Source organism: Myotis davidii, unplaced genomic scaffold (genome assembly GCF_000327345.1).
Source record: "Myotis davidii unplaced genomic scaffold, ASM32734v1 scaffold1208, whole genome shotgun sequence".
Classification (NCBI taxonomy): Eukaryota; Metazoa; Chordata; class Mammalia; order Chiroptera; family Vespertilionidae; genus Myotis; species Myotis davidii.
Window position 1 is genome coordinate 156,688 of NW_006299241.1, and position 19,719 is coordinate 176,406.

General features: G+C 40.5%; 1 protein-coding gene across 1 annotated transcript in view; it reads right to left on the bottom strand.

Moving 5' to 3' along the window:
• The window catches only part of VGLL1 (vestigial like family member 1), a 26,259-nt gene extending 9,617 nt beyond the window's left edge, over positions 1-16,642 (bottom strand). Inside the window, exons 1-3 of the mRNA XM_015571105.1 lie at positions 16,509-16,642; positions 9,573-9,791; positions 1,263-1,682 (exon numbers count right to left, since the gene is read on the bottom strand). Of these exons, the coding sequence (XP_015426591.1) occupies positions 1,263-1,682; positions 9,573-9,774 (622 nt within the window). The 5' untranslated portion in view covers positions 9,775-9,791; positions 16,509-16,642. The remainder of the gene's footprint in view (positions 1-1,262; positions 1,683-9,572; positions 9,792-16,508) is intronic.
• Positions 16,643-19,719: the final 3,077 nt, after the last annotated feature.

Here is a 19,719-nt window from a genome sequence, read left to right on the forward strand (position 1 = left end):
GTCAAGAACGTGAGGGAGACTTTATCTTGCTTAGGTGGCCCCCACAATCACCAGATCGCAATCCAATGGAGCATTTGTGGGACGAAGTTAAAAGCGCCATCAGGCAGCTGGTTCCACAACCATCAAATCTCACAGAACTGGACAGTGCTATTCATCAGGCATGGTGTCAGATGCCTCGCATCACCTTTCAACATCTCGTGGAGTCAATGCCAGGAAGAATTGCCACATTATTGAAGGCAAAAGGTGGTCCAACGAAGTACTGATGGGGTGATCATAATAATCTGGCCACTCGTGTTCAAATATATACCACGTTCAAAGTTTGTTAAATCATGTTGTTTACCCATATCTTCTGGAAAAAATCACGTCTACTGTCGTGGTAAACAACCTGCTTCCCTATTTATAATGGTCTGGCCCTCTAGCAACTTCAGCATGAAATTATAGCTAATTTGCCTACAAATATCAGGTGGTCATAATAATCTGGCCACTCGGTGTATATCTTCAGTATTTCATGTGAAAGGCAAATCTTATAGCAGAGTGGGTTGCTCTTTTGGTGAAAATGTACCCCGGAGCCAATTCTTCCCCACATTTTTACAAAGAAAGGAATCTTTTTTATGGGTCTTTTTCATCTAGTAGGCACTAATTAAATATTTTTTGAATGAGTGGGTAAGTGAAGAAGTGTTTTAGTTCAGTGGGATGGGTGATGATCAGGGAACAAGACTCCAAGGAAAACCAAGCAGGAAGAGCCAAGTGCACAGGCACTGTGGTGGTCTCCAGAAAGCAATAGGATGCCTCTACAGTTGCTTTGAATTTTAGTGTGTGGAGCAGATGGCTGGTATATATTGCCCTTGTTTTTGACTGAGCCTGACATCATTGCAAGTTGCCAACCTGTTTGAAGAATAGAGTTTTAGTTTATAGGTATAGGGCCAAGTTCTGTTTTACAAACGGATTATTTGGTGGCTCACAGTGATGTGAATACAGACTCTACAATTTTAGGTAGCAACCCATCATTTTTCTAGGATAAGTCCAAGTCAACAGACTGGATGAATATTTCAGGTCAAGTTCATCTGACTGGCTCTCTAGGTAACCCTTATTCATTAAACTGTGAATGTCATTGAAGCCTAGTGAAGATATATGGAACATTTAAGCAGAACATTCTGACCCTCAGAACCTCCATGTTCAGAGCAGCAGAAATTAGTCTTGACAACCCACCTCATGCCAACTCACTCTCAACCCCAACCAACCAGAGGCAAGCATTTACTTACAGTGGGCTGAGCTGGAAGGCAGGTTGAAGGCCATTCCTGTGCTTCTGGCTGCCTGGGCAGAGTTACAATTCTCCCACATGGCAGATTGCTGAGGATAGGCTACACATCTCTCTTGCTGGAAGAAATTTAGGAGGGGCTCATATTTCCCATTAGGCTGGGCCTCTGGAACCAGGTGCCCAGCAGAGAAGGCATGAGGATATTCTGGCTCTGGAGATCCTGGGCTGGTTAGGGAGGAGAAATGCCACAGATCACCAGGCTGAACAGAGGTATTCCCAGTCAGGGGCACTGGGTACTGATCCATAGCCATGGGACCAAACCCATTTGTGATGCAGTTGACGTTGCCATTTGCAAAAGGTACTTCTGGTTGTGGCTTTGTCCACTGAGAAGAGAAACGCCACTGATTTGGAGGCATGTCACTATCTGAGAAGGAAAGATTTAGAAGACATGTTAGGTGTATATTTATTGTTTTCAAAATGGAAGTAACTTAATTTTTCTGGTTAATACATAATATTTTTTTAATGTGAAGAAATGTAGAAAAGATTAAAAAAAAACTCATCATAATATCCAGAGACCACCATTGTCCACCTTTAGGTATATTTCTTACTAAGGTTTGTTTTAATTCATGTATGCATTGTATTATTTTTATTTATTGATTTTAGAGAGACGAGAGAGATTTTAGAAAGAGAAAGAGAGAGGAAGGGAGAAGAGAGGGAAACATCAATTTGTTGTCCCACCCATTCATGCATTCACTGGTTGATTCATATATGTGCCCTGACTGAAGATCAAACCACAACCTTGGCATATTGGGATGGCATTCTAACTAACTGAGCTACCTGGCCAGGGCTGCATTGTTTTCACATCACATATTGTTTTTAAGGCTGCTTTCAAATCATTAAAATATTACAAATATCCCTCATAGACATGAATGGAGACGACACCAGCTTTTTAAATGGCTGCACAGTATTCTATCATTAGGTAGTAACTCGACTAGAAAACATTGTATTTGTGAGAAACTCAGTTATTTGCAATTTTGTTTATTAACAACATTGTGATGAACACCTTTGTATATACATTTTTGCATCCTTGTCCAACTAGCCCCTCAGGGAAACTTTTGAAGCATTGCTTGATTAAAGATGATTTGTGTGTGGTTGTTGCTGTTGTTTAGCTTTATTTTATAGCTGATCCTTTAAGTACACAGACTATGAAGACTCCACTGAACTTTATAAGGGGTGTAACACTTGCCTGTGTCCATCACTTATACAAATCTAGGGGTTGAAACCCCATTTTCAAGAGGAATTTGGGGCATGAGGATGTTAGGAGACTGGACCAAGTTAGCAAAGCAGATTAGCCATGTAGGGATCTAAGCTGGAGTGATAAGTGATGGGGTAGGGAAATGGTTGTTTGGACCTCTTCCTACATAAGCAAAGCATTCAAGGTCAAGCAGTAACTGTTTCTTCTTGTGGACTAACTAATGAGGTTGGAGACTCTGTTGGTCTCAGAAACACTAATTCTAATTGTACCTATAAATAGCAGCAGAATTTGAGTTCTCAAGAAGTCCAGGATAGTTCATGACATGGATATTTCATGATGGATGTTTTCTCTATTCTCAACACCCATTCAAGCAAAAGGGGAAGAAGAGAGAGTTTTAGCAGATACTTAAAGCTTGGAACCTCTCAACTATCCAAGATAATGAAGGGGGCGTGGGTGTAGAGACAGAGGAAGATTGGAAGGCTGGAGAGGCTGTCTGGTCTCTTTTCCCTCCACATGTGCCTCTCTCAGCTCTTCTGAATGTTCAGTTTGCCTGGATTCTGTACAAGATAAAAACATCTGAGAGGTCTACCCGGTGATACTAGAGTGCTCCCACTCACCACCCTAGCTTTTCGATATCATAGAGATGTAAGAGCAAAAAAGCCCTAACAGACATTCTGCCCAACATTTCACATCATTTACAATGATTGGCCTCTTTAAATGAAATCAAGAGCAAGGAAACATATAATAAGATTTGTTCCCGGGGATGGATGCTACTTTTGAAAACTGATTATCTGCAGGAGAGCAGCAATTCAAGGCACTGTATAGCACAAATAGAGTGATTAAGCTAACTAAGTATAATCATTGTCCATTCTTTGTATTCAATGAGGGTACCACATGCCCTAAGAACAAATTAAAAACAATGTGTAGCCTCCCAACAACTGGGTAGTTTTCATCTGAACTGGCTTTACTGATCTTGTACATATGACCTAGGCACTGAATGCACTCTCTCAGAAAGGATCTCCCTGACCCTCCAATCTAGAGTTTGTTATCCTGATATTGACTGTGACTATGTTCTGTTTATTTCCTTCATTGCAGTAATCCTAACCTGTAATTTCTTCATTTATTCATTCACTCACGCTTAGCCTTCTCCACTAGCCAGTAAACTTTGAGAGGACTGAGATAATTTTTCTTTTGTTCACCACCATATTCTCAGGAACTTGCACAGTGCCTGGCACTTAGTAGGCCCTGACTAAATATTATTCTAATGAACGTACGCATACGCTTACACATACATGTACCCTTTCTCAAACATATGCACACACACATACTCCTCCCTTAAATCTTTCTACACTGATGAAAGCAGCATGCAAAGTGGTTAAGAGCACAGACTTCGATGCCAGATGTCAGACAGGTTTGGAGTCTAATCCCAGCTCTGCTCCTTCCAAGCTGTGTGACACTGAGCATGTCCCCACCCACCTCTGAGCCTCTGGGACTGTTGTGAAATTAAATGAGACAATCCATTTAAAAGATATGGCATAGTTCCTGGTACATAATAGGCCCTCAATAGTGATAGCTGTTGCTATTATTATTAATCATTATTTTGGTTTATAAACCCAGTTTGGGCTCATATTCATAGGTTTCTTTCCTAGTTTGCAACAGTCATATAATCAACCTAGGAAAAAGCAAAATGGTAAGGTATGAGACCTGAGTGTCCTCCTACCCTCAGTGCCAAAAAGGGAAGAGAGGAAAGGACTAAGCAAAAAAGCCCACAGCAGCAGCACTTCAGGGATGATGTGGAGTATCGAATATATACTGGCTCTAAAAGAGATTTCAGAAGCCTGTGCTCAGTATGTGTCCATTCCCAGGGAAGAATATGTCAGAGATGAGCAGGAACAACTATAAATCTAGAAAAGCTTTTCTTTATTGAGCACTTACTATGGAGCAGACACTTTGCTTAACATTCTGCATTTGTGGTCTTATGTAGTAACCCAGATGAGAAAATAGAGACTCAGAGAGGTTAAAATAATTTGCGTAATTCACACAGTTAGCAAGTGATAAATCTGTCTGATTCCAAACCTCATGCTCTTACTGGCTATGCCTCTCCAACATTGCAAAGAGTACTGTGAGATGGGCATTTCCCCACACTACTAGGGTTGGATGGGTGTCAGATGGGCATAACACTTCTGGGGAGCACTTTGTCAGTACATGTCAAAAGCCTAAAATTGGTGTGTACCCTTTGACCCAATCATTGCACTTACAGCAATTTATTTTAAGGATATAATCAATGATGCATGCATAAATTTAGCTACAATGATTCAAAGTGACATTTATAATACAGTTAAAGATTGGCAATAACCTAAATGTCTAAAACTTTTAATAGATTTGGTATGTCTATAAGGAGGATATTCTTGATGTTGTAGTAGAACATATAATGGCATAGAGAGAGACATATGACTATTGTTGATTAAAAAAAGTTACAACCAATTTTGTGCAAAATAATGTTATGTTGTAAAACTTAGTATGTGTGCATAGATGCACACGTGGTTTTGTGCCCTGATTGCTTACCCGTGTTTTATAAATTCTTCAAAAATTAACACATTATTTTTGTGGTTAGAAAAAGTAATTTTAAAGTAAAAACCTCTTGACTCAGTGACTCTGGGTCATAATTATGATAAGACCAACACATAAATGCCTGATTCCCTTCCACCCACCCTTTCTTCTTTCCTTCTTTCCCTCTCTCTGTCTCTACCTTTAATACAAATCTTGCTTTGTGATTACATTGAAACTGAGATCCCTCAGAACACATACCCACATCTTGTACCATGAAAGTCCAAACTTTGGCCTACCCAATCTGCACACATTGACTCTCTCCTCTCTGCCTTCTTTGCATTATATTGTTTGTATTAGCTAAGATAAAAATGATACCAGAGACAGAGGAACAGCTTATAGGAGACAGTCCTGTTCTTAGGCACTGGGAGTGGGGGTGGGGTACTGTTCAGTCTCTCACCATACTTCACAATCACTTCCCTGAGATACCTAGTGTTTTGGTGATTTATCTAGATTCCTTTTCCCAACTGAAAATGGAGATGAAATACAGAACATGTGAAATACAGAAAGTGACTAAGAGCTCAAAATCTGCAATCAAACTGATTTGCTTGTGAATGGCTGCCCCTTTCTAGCTGTGGGATCCTAGACTCTTTGAGCCTCAGTTTCTTTACCATGAAATGGACACAGTGAGAGTTAACCAGTAAGTTGGTATGAGGATTCAATGAGATCATCCATGTGACACCCCCTAACAAGAGGTCTCACTCACAGAAAGTATGTGCTCAGTAAATGTTAGCCATTGTAAACAGTATTAGCTATAGTTCTTATGGGCATTATTAACTCTCTTGCCAGGGTGCTGTCAGAGTCTACAAAGGAAGGACAGTGAAGTAGTCAAGAGATTGGCTCTGGAGTCTGACTGACCTGGGTTTCAGTCTAGCACTCACATGTGTGATGCACCATGTCATTTACCCTGCAGTTTCCTATTCTGAGAGGATATAGAAATCTACTGTAAAGTGGTTTTGTGAAGTACAACACACATGCAGAAAAATGTACAAATAAAGTGTACAGCTTGGGAATTTTCACGAACTGAGTAATGAGCACCCAGATCAAGAAACAGAACATGACCACCATCCCAGAAGCCCTCCTCATGCCCACATCCAGTCACTAGCCCCCATCCCCAAAAGCAACCCCCATCCACAAAAGTAACCCATCTCCTATCTTCTAACAACATAGGTTCAGTTTGTCCATCTTTGACCTTTATGAACCACTGAAGTGGATGCAGTAATTGTAGCCTGTTACCTGGCATCCAATAGGAGTTTAATATATGTTGGCAGTTTCCTCTCCCTGGCTGAAAAGGAAGACACCAAGTTGTCAGTGTTCCTAAGGATCATAAAAACTAGGATGACTCTATCTTATATAGCTATTCACACTAAAAAAGAAACCCAACATTTATTTCTCATCCTCACTAGATCATGGAGCAAGGGAGAGAGGATTTTGCGACCCTTTTAGACAGGCTATAAAAGGCCGCTAGGCACTCAGGTGTGTAGCATCACCTTCTCAGCAGCCCTCAAGCAATGTTGCCAGGCCTGGGGCTGGAATCAGGGGTGCAACAGGAAGAATGATGGCTTCTTGGACCAAGGTGATAGCAGTGGAGATGGGGAGAACTGGTAAGACCTTGGAGATATTTTGAAGTTAGTACTTACAGAATTTTTTGAATAATTGGATATGGGATGTGAGGTAAGAGAGGAGTTAAACATGGCTCCAATTAATTAGAAAGATGCAGCTACCATTTACTGAGATGGAGGGACTATGAATGGAGCAGATTTAGAAGATTAAGAGTTCAACTTGGGACTTTTTTTCATATTCCTATTAGATGCATAAAGTGTAAATATCAAGTAGGCAGCTGGATAGGTGGGTCTGAAATCCAGCTTTGACTGGAGATATACATTTAAAATTGATGGTATATGGATGGTATTTAAGACCAAGAGAAGAAAGAGATCCATAAGGAATGGATGTAGATAGAGAATTTGTCTGAGACCTGAGTCCTGGAGCCTCAAACATTTAGAAGTCAAAAAGAAAAGAACATCCAGCAAAGGAGATTGAGAAGTAGTAACCAGGGAGTAGTAAGAGGAAAATGAAGAGTATGATGTTATAGAATCCAAGTGAAGGAGGTATTTCCAAAAGGAGGGAGCAATCAACTGCAGCAAATGTTGTTGATAGGTCAAATAAGATGAGGACAGAGGACTATTGGATTTGGAAAGTGGAGGTCACTGGCTCATGTTGATAAAAGTAATTTCAAGGAGTGATGAGGATGAAACTTGAGGAGTGGATTCTAGAGAGCAGGAGAGGAGAGGAAGAGGACAGAGTGTACATGGACACTGCTTTTGAGTCTTGCTACAAAATGAAGCACAGAAATGGGTCAATAGGCTAAGACTTGGTTTTATCTCAGGTTGGGTTTTACCAGGCAAGCAGGATAAAGGAAATGAGGGACTATGGATGGATGGTACTTACAAAGGAATGACTGTAATGAATTCAAGTAAATGTATTTAGATCTACATCAAAGAACCAAAATTAGCAATATCTTGTCTGTGCATAAAAAGCCTGGGGTTTTGCCCCTTCTTTGGGGCCAGATAGATCCTTTGAATCCCACTTTCCACCTATCAATTCCCCAAATGACTCAAGATCAATCATTCCCTCTCCTGCTCTGTAGTACTCAGCACAGTCTTTTTTAAAAATATATATATTTTATTGATTTTTTACAGAGAGGAAGGGAGAGAAATAGAGAGTTAGAAACATTGATGAGAAACATCGATCAGCTGCCCCCTGCACACTCCCTACTGGGGATGTGCCCGCAACCAAGGTACATGCCCTTGACCAGAATCGAACCTGGGACCCTACAGTCCACAGGCCGACGCTTTATCCATTGAGCCAAACCAGGAAGGGCTTCAGAACATCCTTGAACATCACCTCCTCACCTCTTCATCTACCTCCTTGTTCCCATTTTAACAAGACCTACAGCATTTCCTTTAATATATGCTGCTACCACATCCCCTTCCACATGTTTACTTAATTCACAAGAGTCTCTAAGAAAATCACATCTCCTGACTGGAAAAGAAATTTCTTAGAGAAAAGTAAATTCTGCTAAGGTGAGTAAGCACATCAGATGTATACCAACTCCTTGTCCAAACCCAAAGAACAAAACCAGAGTGATGGCATCTAAAAACACAGGACCTCTTCCTATGGGGGCAGAGGCCCTGCATGGCCACTTTGCACAAAGTGTCCAATTTGGAGGCATGTGCATCTTCCAGTGGGAGCAAGGCATTCAATGTGTGCTCAGCAACTGCAATGAAGAGCTCTTAAATCAATCAGGCCTGCCCTGACTGGTGTAGCTCAGTTGGTTGAGCATCATCCCATGCACCAAAAGGTGACAGGTCAGGGCCAAATGTTTTTCTCTCTCTCCCTCTCCCTTCCTCTTTCTCTAAAAATCTATACAAACATATTTTTAAAAAATCAATCAGACCCTGGTCTATTTGCACATTTCAAAAAGGTGATAAAGAGCCCTATCAAATCACATCCACCTAGCAGGGTGACTTCTCCATTAGGCACAGCAGGTACAGTGTCTAGGGCCCATAAATACTTTTAGGAATCCATGAAAATATTTTAATTGCCTTTAAAATTGTAAGAAAAAAATAAATATAATCATTATAATGAGTATATAAAATGAATGCATCCTAGATTATATTTGCTTTTATGCCATTTTAGGAAAAAATGTCCTTTTTCATATCTTTACGAAGGAATGTGCCTATGAAGCAAAGTGTCCAGGGTCCATAAAAGCCATACTGCAGGGCTTGCCAGCTTATTTATGGCTTTCTCCATACCTAGATATTTTGATGAGCACATTTTTTACATAGCTCTTGAAATAATTGTTTTGAGATATAAGAATGTATATTTAAAAATAATTACTAAATAGTTAATGCAATAGACACCCCTGATACTGTTAAGAGTGCAAAGAGGGATGTGGTAAGGTTCCATCTACCTCTCTCTGGCCCCTTCCCTGACCATCAGATCATCCACTATTAGTAGAGAGGAGTCTGGGTGTACTTATATGGGACATGCTTTTGTATAATGTGAATATTTTGGTCATCCTTCCCCTGTGAGGCCAGCAGTAGTAGAAATAATAATAATAATAATAATAATAATAATAATGGTAATAATAGTAATACTGGTAAAGGTAATAATAGCAAACAGTTATGGTGCTCTTATTGTGTACCGAGTAGTTAATCCAGCCAGCACTTGACACAATTGAGAAAACAGTGAAATAGGTGAACTAATTTGATTAAACAGTGTCCATTATCACATTAAACTTCTAAGAAGGGGGTGGCAGCATCTTTCTGACAATATGGCTTGCCTTCAGCAAATATATACATGTGTATATGCATTAAGAGAATCAGAGAACTATCTTTCAGTGATAGCCTTGATTGGAAGTTCCAGCCTATTCCCCCACAACATGCTCACCATTCTTCAGGATCACATCTCCACTCTGGCTGAAGGGGCTCAATTCCTGGGGGCTCCTGACATTGCTCAGAGCTCTGGAGAAGTGTTCATCCACTACGCTGCCGATGTCCCCTTGAAAATAGGTGAAAATGACACACCGAGAATTCCACTCAGTCTTTACAGGCTTCTGCACCTGGGTGGCATGCATACTCATCTCTTCCATTGTGATACAGGTGATAGCTGCAGATCAAATGAGAAATATTACTGGTACTATTTTCCAAGTGGCTTGGCTATAGTTTGGATGAGCAGTATCCTTGGGGGGCAAGAAGTTAGCTCCTATGAAGTACAAGTTCAACAACTACACTGTGCTGATCTGAGGACCAGCTGAGGAGCCTGATCTGATCAGTGTTTAGGAAACAACTGAAGGGGCGCTTTCTTACAAATTAGAAGAATTTTCTGGCAACATGACTAGAAGAGCATTAGGAAATGAAAGAAAATAATAATAATGAGGCCAAATCATGAGGTTACTTGCTTTCTGGGGAAGTGCCTTCCTCCTCCCAGAACTACATGATCCTCCTGGAAAAAGGGATGAGGTTCCCTGACTAAACAATCCAGTGTGTATTGACAATTTCAGTAGTCATAGTAAGCATTGCTTTCCATCTTGACTACTTCCATACGAGAGAATAAAACACATCAAATTCTCCCACTCCTCCTGATACCAAAATTTATGTATGATGGTGGCCTTCACCCACCCACCCCATCCCAATCTTAGAAACTAGCAATTACAAATCACTCCAGTCATAAGGCCTCCATAAAGCTATATTCTGAACCAAATGCAGATCTCAAAACACACACACACACACACACACACACTTCTTGCAAATGTGAAAGATTGTCAACTCTGCTCACCACCATATCTTCTGCACCTAGATCAGGGCCTGAAATAGAGCAGATGTTCAAGAACTGTTTACTGAATTGTCTTAAGCTTGGCCTCTATCATTGTATTCTACCTTGAACTTCTTGAGGGCAGAGGCTGTCCTTTTGCATTCAGGCCAGTAAATGGCACACAACAGGCAATCAAGACATGCTGTGGCCTTTCTTTAACTGGGGAAGTAGCTCATCAGATTGCTTCTTTACCATTGGCCACTCTTGTGCTCAGGCTAAAGACACCTTTAATATATTCATTCTTGTGGATATACTGAAATGAGGATAGTTGAATAGTCCTGTTTATAAGATCTTTTAGGATGGTGCTTTTTCTTATTCATTTCTTTAACCCTATCACCTAGCACAGTATAGGTATTCATTAAACAATGGCTGAATGCCATTTCATGCAGAGACAGCACAATGCAAGGAAATCATATCAATTAGAGGAGTCAGAGGATCTGGGGTTGACTTTTGGGAAATCACATGGCCTCTCTGGGCTTCAGGTTCCTCTTGGGTAAAATGAAGAGATTGTAGTATATGAATTCTGCAGATTATTCTTTTATGGTTTTGCTAGAAGTGTCAACAGATTATGATGGAGGCATTAGGAAGGAATCTGGCAGTCAGCGGGGGACGCTTTATAAAGAATTCTCCTTTCAGAATCACTTTAGCCCCAGTCATAACCAGACTATATTGTCTACAGAAGCCTTTGATTGAGGACATCAATCTATTCCCCCTGGTTGACAGACACACTAAGTATAATCAGGTACTACTTGAAAAATGAATCCATTGTAACATTATTTCAAAAAACATGTGGATAACTGCTTTGAAAAAAATGTTTGGTAGTTTTTTTATATAAAGTTAAACATACCCATACTATATGACCCAGCAATCCCACTTCTAGGTACATATAATCAAAAGAAGTGCAGATATATGTCCACACAAAGGCTTATATATGAATATTCATAGTGACTTTATTTAAATATCCCCAAAGTGAAAACAACCCAATCTCTGTCAACAAGAGAACAAATAAACTAGCTGTGGCATTTTCACACAATGGAATGTTATTCAATAATAAAAGGAGCTGGCGTCTGACCAGGGACTGAGTTCTGCGACCAGGGACCAGGGACTGAGTTCGGGGGAGATAAAAAAGGTGGTCAGGTGAAAGGAGGCTCCAAGGCGCGCGCAATGAGTAAGCTTAAAAAACAAAAGCAAGAAAATAAGAAAGTAAGCTTAAAAAGCAAAAGTAAGAAGGCCAAAAAACAAAGTAAGGTACGGAGCTGAAGTGTGGTAATATTAGCTCAGTGTAAAACTTGGGAAATTCAGGAAATAAGCTGTAAGAAATAAGCGGTAGAAATAGAGAGTAAGTTTAAAAAGCAAAAGTATGATAAGAAGGCCTAATAACAAAAATAAGGTAGGGAGCCGAAGTGTGTCTTTTCTCAATCCTTTCATCCCCCCAACTCGGGATCACCAGGGCCTGAGTTTTGGCTATAAGAAGTGGCTTCGGACCAGGAACTGAGTTCGGGGGAAATTTAAAAGAGGTCAGGTGAAAGGAGGCTCCAAGGCGTGCGCAGAGAGTAAGCTTAAAGAAACAAAAATAAGAAAATAAGAAGTAAAGATAAAAGCAGAAAGTTAAGCTAAAAGCTGAAAGTTCAGCTAAAAGCAGAAAGTTCAGCTAAAAGCAGAAAGTTAAGCTAAAAGCAGAAGGTTAAGGTAAAAGCAGAAAGTAAGGCTAAAAACAATGCTTATTGGAGCATTTTTAAATTTCTAAGGTAGAAACAAGAAGTGGTAGAAATAAGCTGTAGAATGTAAGCAGTAGAAAATAAGCTGTAGAAATAGGGAGTAGGAAATAAGTTGTAGGAATATAGAAATAAGAAGTAGAAAATAAGTGTTAGCAGTAGAAAATAAGTAGAAATAATTGTAGAAATGTAGAAATAAGCAGGGGTTGCAACCCAGGAAAGGTTTGGGCAAAAGCAGCCAAGCCAACCTATAGTTCATAGTTAGAGGTAGAGAAATAAGCAAAAAATTAGTGGTAGGAAATAAGCTGTAGAAATAGAGAAATAGGTAGAAATATAAGCAATTAGTGGTGAAATAAGCTGTAGAAATAGAGAAATAGGTAGAAATATAAGCGGTAGAAATAGAGAAATAAGTAGAAATAAGCTGAAGAAATAGAGAAATAGGTAGAAATAAGTGGTAGAAATAGAGACCTAAGCGGTAAGAAATAAGCGGTAGAAATAAGCTGTAGAAGTAAGAAATAAGTAGAAATACGTGGTAGAAATAGAGAAATAAGTAGAAAATAAGCGGTAAAAATAAGATGTAGAAGAGAAATAAGTGGTAGAAATAAGATGTAGGAATAGAGAAATAAGTAGAAATAAGTGGTAGAAAATAAGTGAATAGGAAGATATAAAATAAGGTAGAAATCTCCTAGGTTTTGTTTAAGCCACTGTAAAGCAGCAGATGGCTGTGGTGGTTGATGTTTAAGGAAGTAATTTTTGTTTTAGACCTAGATTGTAAGCTCTTGCAGCAGTCGCATTGTTTCTAGGCTTTGGTTATCTTTGCTTGTGCAACCTGATAGCTCCCTAGGACTTTGGGTCCATGTGAGACCCCAGACTCAGAGTTGGAAGTCTCCAGCTACCGAAGGTTACTCATCTCCATGCAGCAGCAGCTGCTAAAGAAAGAAGCTGAGAAGGGACCGGACTTCCACCGGCGTGGACAGGGCTGATTTGACTGGGACTGGTGCAGACTCAGTGTCGAGGTCAACCGTCCAAACAGTGTGATCCAGGGGACTAGTTTTGCATCTACGACATCTTGGCATCGGCGGCATTTTACTACGCAAGTGGCTGAGGTATCAGCATGGAGTCAGCTGAAGAAGATGGCGACTGAGGCCAAGCAGATGTTAGAAAAGCAAGTGGATGCTATGCTAGCATTGGTGAACTGTCAGTTTTCTGTTAAATCTTGCGGAGCTAAATCTAAGGAGTTTGAGTAAGATATCCTGAAAACGTTAACATGTTTGTAGCTTGGTTTTGCATTGGTATTGCTTTGTTATTAGCCAGAGTTTTGTTCTCTTGTTAACATTACTGTTTATGGTTTTGTTAATAGCCAGGGGTTTGTTTTGATGTTTTGATGATGCTGAATAATTTAGAGTGTAAAATAAAGACACCGCTGGCGCCGTCTCCTCATCAGGGAGCAGTGTCCCACCGAGACCCAGCTTTCATTCTCTTGTCTGTCTTTTCTCAATCCTTTCACCCCCCTACTCAGGATCACTGAACCAGGCTGAGCTGGCATGGCACATAAGGCGCCCTGGGGCTGAGTATGCCATGGCTGTGCCGGCTCACCACAAGGAGCAAACTACCAATCCACACAACATCATGGAATAATCACAAAAACGTGTTGAGTGAAATAAAGATGGACACAAAGGAACACCTTATATGATTCCACTTACATGGAATAGGCACAATCTCTGGTTATAGAGGTCAGAAAAGTGGTTGCCTGTAAGGTAGGGATTAGGAAAAGGCAGGAGGAAACTCTCAGGGGTGCTGGGAATGTCCTACATCTTGTCGAGGGTGAAGATTATACATGGGTGTAGATATTTGTCAAAAATCATCAGATTGAGCACTTAAGATTTGTGAATTTTGCTGTAGCTAAATTATTCCTCAGTGACAAAGCACATGATATATTCACATACCCAGAGTTGTAGAAATAAAGCAAAGGTATTATCCTTGAGCACATTATGAGATAAGTCAGAGAAAGACGGGTACTTCATGTTATCACTTAGCTGTGGAATTTTAAAAAGCCAAACTTGTAAAAACAGAAAATAAGATGGTGGTGACCAGAGAACAGGAACAGGTGTTGTTTAAGGGTACAAATCTACAACAAGTTGTATATAAGCCCTTAAGATCTAGTGTACAGTACAGTGAATATAGACAACAATGCTACATTATCATCATCAAAACTGCTAGAGACTAGAGCTTAATTATTCCAACTACTAAAAAGGATAATTATAAAACATGAGTGGTGTTAATTGTGGCTACCATGGTAATCATATATAATATATAAATTTATCAAATTAACATGTTGTACATGTAACATGTAAAGTCACATAATATAATGTCAAATATATTTCAAAAAATAAAGTAAAGCAAAGGTGTTGTGAATTATAAATAATAAATGTGGAGGCAGCACTTTTTCTAAAGCTACAGTTTACAGAATACCTACTTTGTGACAGAAACATACATATTTTCTCCAATCTTTACAACCCTCATAGTCGCTATCATTATTCCCATTTTATAGATGAGCAAATAGGGGCTTAGAGAATGTGAATAAACTGCTCCAGCCACACAGCTAGGTAGTGGCAGAGTTGGGATTTAAACACATGTCACTCTAGCTTCAATGTCTGTCCTTTTTCCATTGTCCCTTACTGTCTACCGCAGGGGTCCTCAAACTACGGCCCGCGGGCCACGTGCAAATACAAATATTGTATTTGTTCCCGTTTTGTTTTTTTACTTCAAAATAAGATATGTGCAGTGTGCATAGGAATTTGTTCATAATTTTTTTAAAAAACTATAGTCCGGCCCTCCAACGGTCTGAGGGACAGTGAACTGGCCTGGCCCCCTGTTTAAAAAGTTTGAGGACCCCTGGACTACCTGGTGGAACTAATAGTCCTTTTCCCTCTGTGGGCCTCAGTCTCCCCATTTACCAAATGTGAGGGTTTGGACTTTAATTTCTAGAGGACCTTGAGCTAGGATCTTAATCCAGCCATCTGGTTTCTTTTACAGAATGCGGGCAGAACATTCACGTACTCCCTCCTCCCTCCGGGCTTCTCTTTGAAGCCTCTCCCTTCAAGAGCCGCTTAGCACCTTTGTAGGAGTCTTAATCTCCGAACTGCCTGTGGCCACTGCTCCAGGCTAAGGCTTGATACAGCTTGTTTTCTATCTTTGCCAAGTCTCCCTGAAACCACGAGAGAAACTGCTGGCTTTGACCCGTGGGACCTCAGGACCCTAAAGCACGTACTCTCCTTGGGAAGAGACCACAGGCAGGAAAGGGTAGAGATAGAGAAAGTCAACATCTCAGCTTTATCATCTTGAAGGGTTCAGACTCTAGAACTGGGAATCATGAATAAACCACAAGTACACCCTCTGTCCCTCTATTCCTCCCCAAAACACTGACATGCTTTCAAAGAAATGCCATGAGTGACTTTTCTCTATCCAGCTCACAAACAGTTCTCTGAGCTGCACTTGGATCGCAATGGACAGGATCTGTATTCGAGAGATGTTGAAATTCAGAGAACTGCTACATGATTTAATCTTTCTAAGAAGTGCATCTTTGGAGAAACTTGAGCAGTTTCATCCTCCAATGAGCCTTCTGTGAGGGGTCTCTATTAATGAGTGAATTGGTCAGGATGGGTCTTGCTTGGAAATGGATGCTGCAAAGCGGGAACTGAGGGGATATCAGTGAAGCAGGAGAAAGGATGGGGACTTTCCTAGAGAAGATTTTCTGTATAAGTACTTGGCTTGTAGTAAAATCCTCTTGCAAACAAAACCCCAAAGCCAAGCTTTGCCAGCTGCGCAGTGAGAACAGCAAAGTTATAAAAGTACACCTAGCTTACAATTTCCCCAGTACACAAAATATACAAACACCAAGTGTTCAACTAGACCTCAAAATATTGCCCAATCCTCTGCACAAATATTTTAACACGGAATCCCATACCAGCTGTTTGGCCTCAACTCTACCAGAGTCTGCATGCACGGACACACTTACCATCCTTCTGCAAACCGGTACCCAGCACCAGGGGTGGGGTAGGGAGTCAGAGACTTTGTCACAAGGATCACTTGGAATAAAAGCCCCAAAAGGGCTACATTGTATCTCGTTGAAAAAAGCTTATGATGCTCACCTCTCCCTACCCTCCTACCCTGTGTCCCATTCCTTTCCATTTGAATTTCCATCCCTCCTCCACACACACACACAAAAAACAAACAAAAAAAAAAAACAAACAAACAAAAACAACACACAACTAAAAAAGTCCCCAGCTTCTCCTACCTTAATTCCTGACCATCCGCTGAGGCAGAGCAAGATGCAGATGCCAAACTATGGCTGGTCAGAGGTGCGTTTTGATGCCTGGCCCTCTTAAGAGCAACTCAGTGCTTGCGGAAGCAGGGGCTGGGGATTTTGTATCCACCCCTTGCTGCTCTCTGCCACTCTAGTGGGGCTATAAAAGGCATTTCCTGCTAGCTATCTATTAAGAATGCAGAAAATGCACTCCAACAAGTCAATCGGGTTGGGCACCTGCAGGAATGAGGAAAATAGGTAGCTCTTTTTTATTTCTTTCTTTTGCATGAAAAAAAAAAGCACTTAGCGATATTGTCTCTTAAAGTAGGCAGCCAATTGTTTGCCAGGAAACCACACACAGAGTCAATAACATCTGAAGCATCAGTTGTGGGGCTTGGATCAAACTGATGTCATTTTGAGTCTCAGGAATTGAGAGAGTCAGTTTAATTTATCACTATTTTCTCCCTCTTGCCCTCTGGTAAGAGAAGAGCCCAGTGCCCCAGGATTCTAGATTTGTCACAGGTTTCAGTGGGTCCGAGAGGAAGTCAGGACATTGCTGAACCTGCAATAGATGAAGCAGTTCAGGGACTCCAGCTGTAAGTTTGGAGCAGGGGGTCCCAATCCTCATTTTGAAAAATCTTCAATATTACTTCAGGAAGTGGCACCATCATTCAGGCTCCAAACCCTGAAGCCACTCTTTGCTCCCCTCATTCTCTGTTTTAACAATATTAATTTAACAAATATTTATTAAATACCTGTGTGCCAGGCACTAGTCTGGGAGTTCTGTTCTAGAGTGAACAAAACAGACCACATCTCTGCCTTCCTGGAATAAATATAGACACATTACATGCTTGTATGTACATATACATATGTATATTACATGTATATGTGGGGTGGCAATAAGTGTTACAAAGAGAAATTAATCAGGAAAATTCAGAATGCAGGGGTGAGGTGATAATTTATATAGGGTGGTCAAGGGCTTTCTGATAAGAAGAAATTTGAGCAGAACCCTGGGCAGTGGTGGGAGGACAGGGAAACCATGCTGATACCTGCTTTCTGACATTTGGGGGAACATCAAATGCAAAAGGTGGGATCATGATTGGTCTCTTCACAGAAGAGCGAGAACTTTTCTAAACCCACTGAGAAACACATCGAAATCCTAAAAGCTCTACCTTCAAAACACACTCCAATCTGTTCTTTCTCACCATGCTTACCCCAGTCCAAGTCCCCGTTATTTCTCCCCAGAACCACTGCCGCAGACTCAGCTGGATTTACTTCCACCCTTAGCTCTCTCCAATCCATTCACCTCCAAACAGTCACAAAGATAATTTTAGAACAGGCATAGAATTATGTCAATCACTCCTTGTTTTTCCCCTGTGTGATAGATGTTGTAAAATTGAGATAAAATTGACATATAACATTATATTAGTTTCAGGTGTACAACATAATCATTCAGTATTTGTATATATTGCAAAATGATCACCACAGTAAGTCAACGTCTGTCACCATACATAGTTACAATGTTTTTGTTGTGATGAGAAAAATTTTTAAGATCTACTCTCTTAGCAGCTTTCAAATATACAATACAATATTATTAAGTATAGCTCAGAGGTAGAGCATTTGACTTCAGGAACTCCTTATTTAAAAGCTCCCAATGACATCTCTCCCTGTCTCATGGCTACACCACCCTGAGTGACCTGGCCCCTCACTCTTTGTCTAATCTCTTACCACTCTCCCCTTTGCTCCACTCCAGCCCCACTGAATTCCTGGCTGTTCCTCAAACAGGTTAAATACCCTCTTGTCTTTACCCTCTCTATTTTCTCTCCCTGAAATTCTCACCACCACCACCACCTCAGACATCCTCAGGGCTTGCTCTCTCGCTTCATTAAAATCTTTTTACCTCTTTTTACTTCTTCATAGCACTTTTCACCTCTTGATGTCATATTGCTTATTTTTTACAGTTTGTTGAACTTTCTAAAATAATGCCTGGAATATAGTAAGGGGCTTGGTAAATATTTGTTGAGTGAATGAATGTGTAGTGGTGAAGAGAGAAATTACTGAAGTATTCATACAAATGTACAACTGCAATGGTAATAAATCAATATCTGGTACTAGTAGAGCTTTGATAAGGATACTTGACTTCATCCAAAGTCTTCACTGTGGAAATAATGCTTGGGCTGATATCTGAAAGGCCTAGAAGGAGTTAACCAAGCAAAGAAGAGAGGGATGAGTGTTCCCAGCTGAGGAAACCAACTGTGCAAAAGCCCTGTGGTAGGAGGTGTCTGATAATTATGCTCAAATAAGAAAAAATGAAGCCATATGCATTTAGAATGGCAACTGTGGGAGGGAATATGGTACAAGATGAGCTGAAGAAGTAGGCAGAGGCCAGAGGAAACAGGGCTTTGTAGGCCCTATGAAGGAATTTTGTCTTTTTCCTAAGAACAAGAAGCTTTTACAGTGTTTTAGAGATATGTTTGAGGAGTGCGGGGAAGGGGAGGGTGAGGAAAGTGACATAATCAGATGTACATTTTGAAAACATCAATCTGGCTGCAGTATAAACCAAAGATTGAGAGAGCAAGTAGATGTGAATAGACCAGTTAGAGGGGTTTTCACTTTAGTGGGGAGATGATGGTAGCAGCATGTAGGGATTGGAGGAAGGAGGTGGAAGTAGAGGGAAGTGGATGGATTTAAGATGTAGTAAGAAAAAAAAATCGATAGATTTGGTATGGAATTGATATAAGAAAGAGTAATATCAAAGTTAGTCCTAGGTTTGGGGGTTGTATAACCTAATTGATGAGTGTGACTTTCACTGAGCTATGAAACATTTCAAGAGTGTCATCTTTAGTAAATAAAGATTTCTGTTTGAATATGTTGATTTTGAGGAGTCTTTGAGCCATCTAAGAAGAGATGAGCCCTAGCCAGTTTGGTTCAGTGGATAAAGTGTTGGCCTGTGGACTGAAAGATCCTAGATTTGATTCTAGTCAAGGGCACAAACCTTGGTTGCAGGCTCTCCCACTCCCAGCCTGGGCCCTGGTCCTGGTTCATGCAGGAGGCAACCAATTGGTGTGTTTCTCTCACATCTATATTTCTCTCTGTCTTTCCTTCTCTCTTCCACTCTCTCTAAAAATCAATGGAAAAATATCCTCATTTGAGGATTATTAAAAAAAAAAGAGAGAGAGGCCGAAACCGGTTTGGCTCAGTG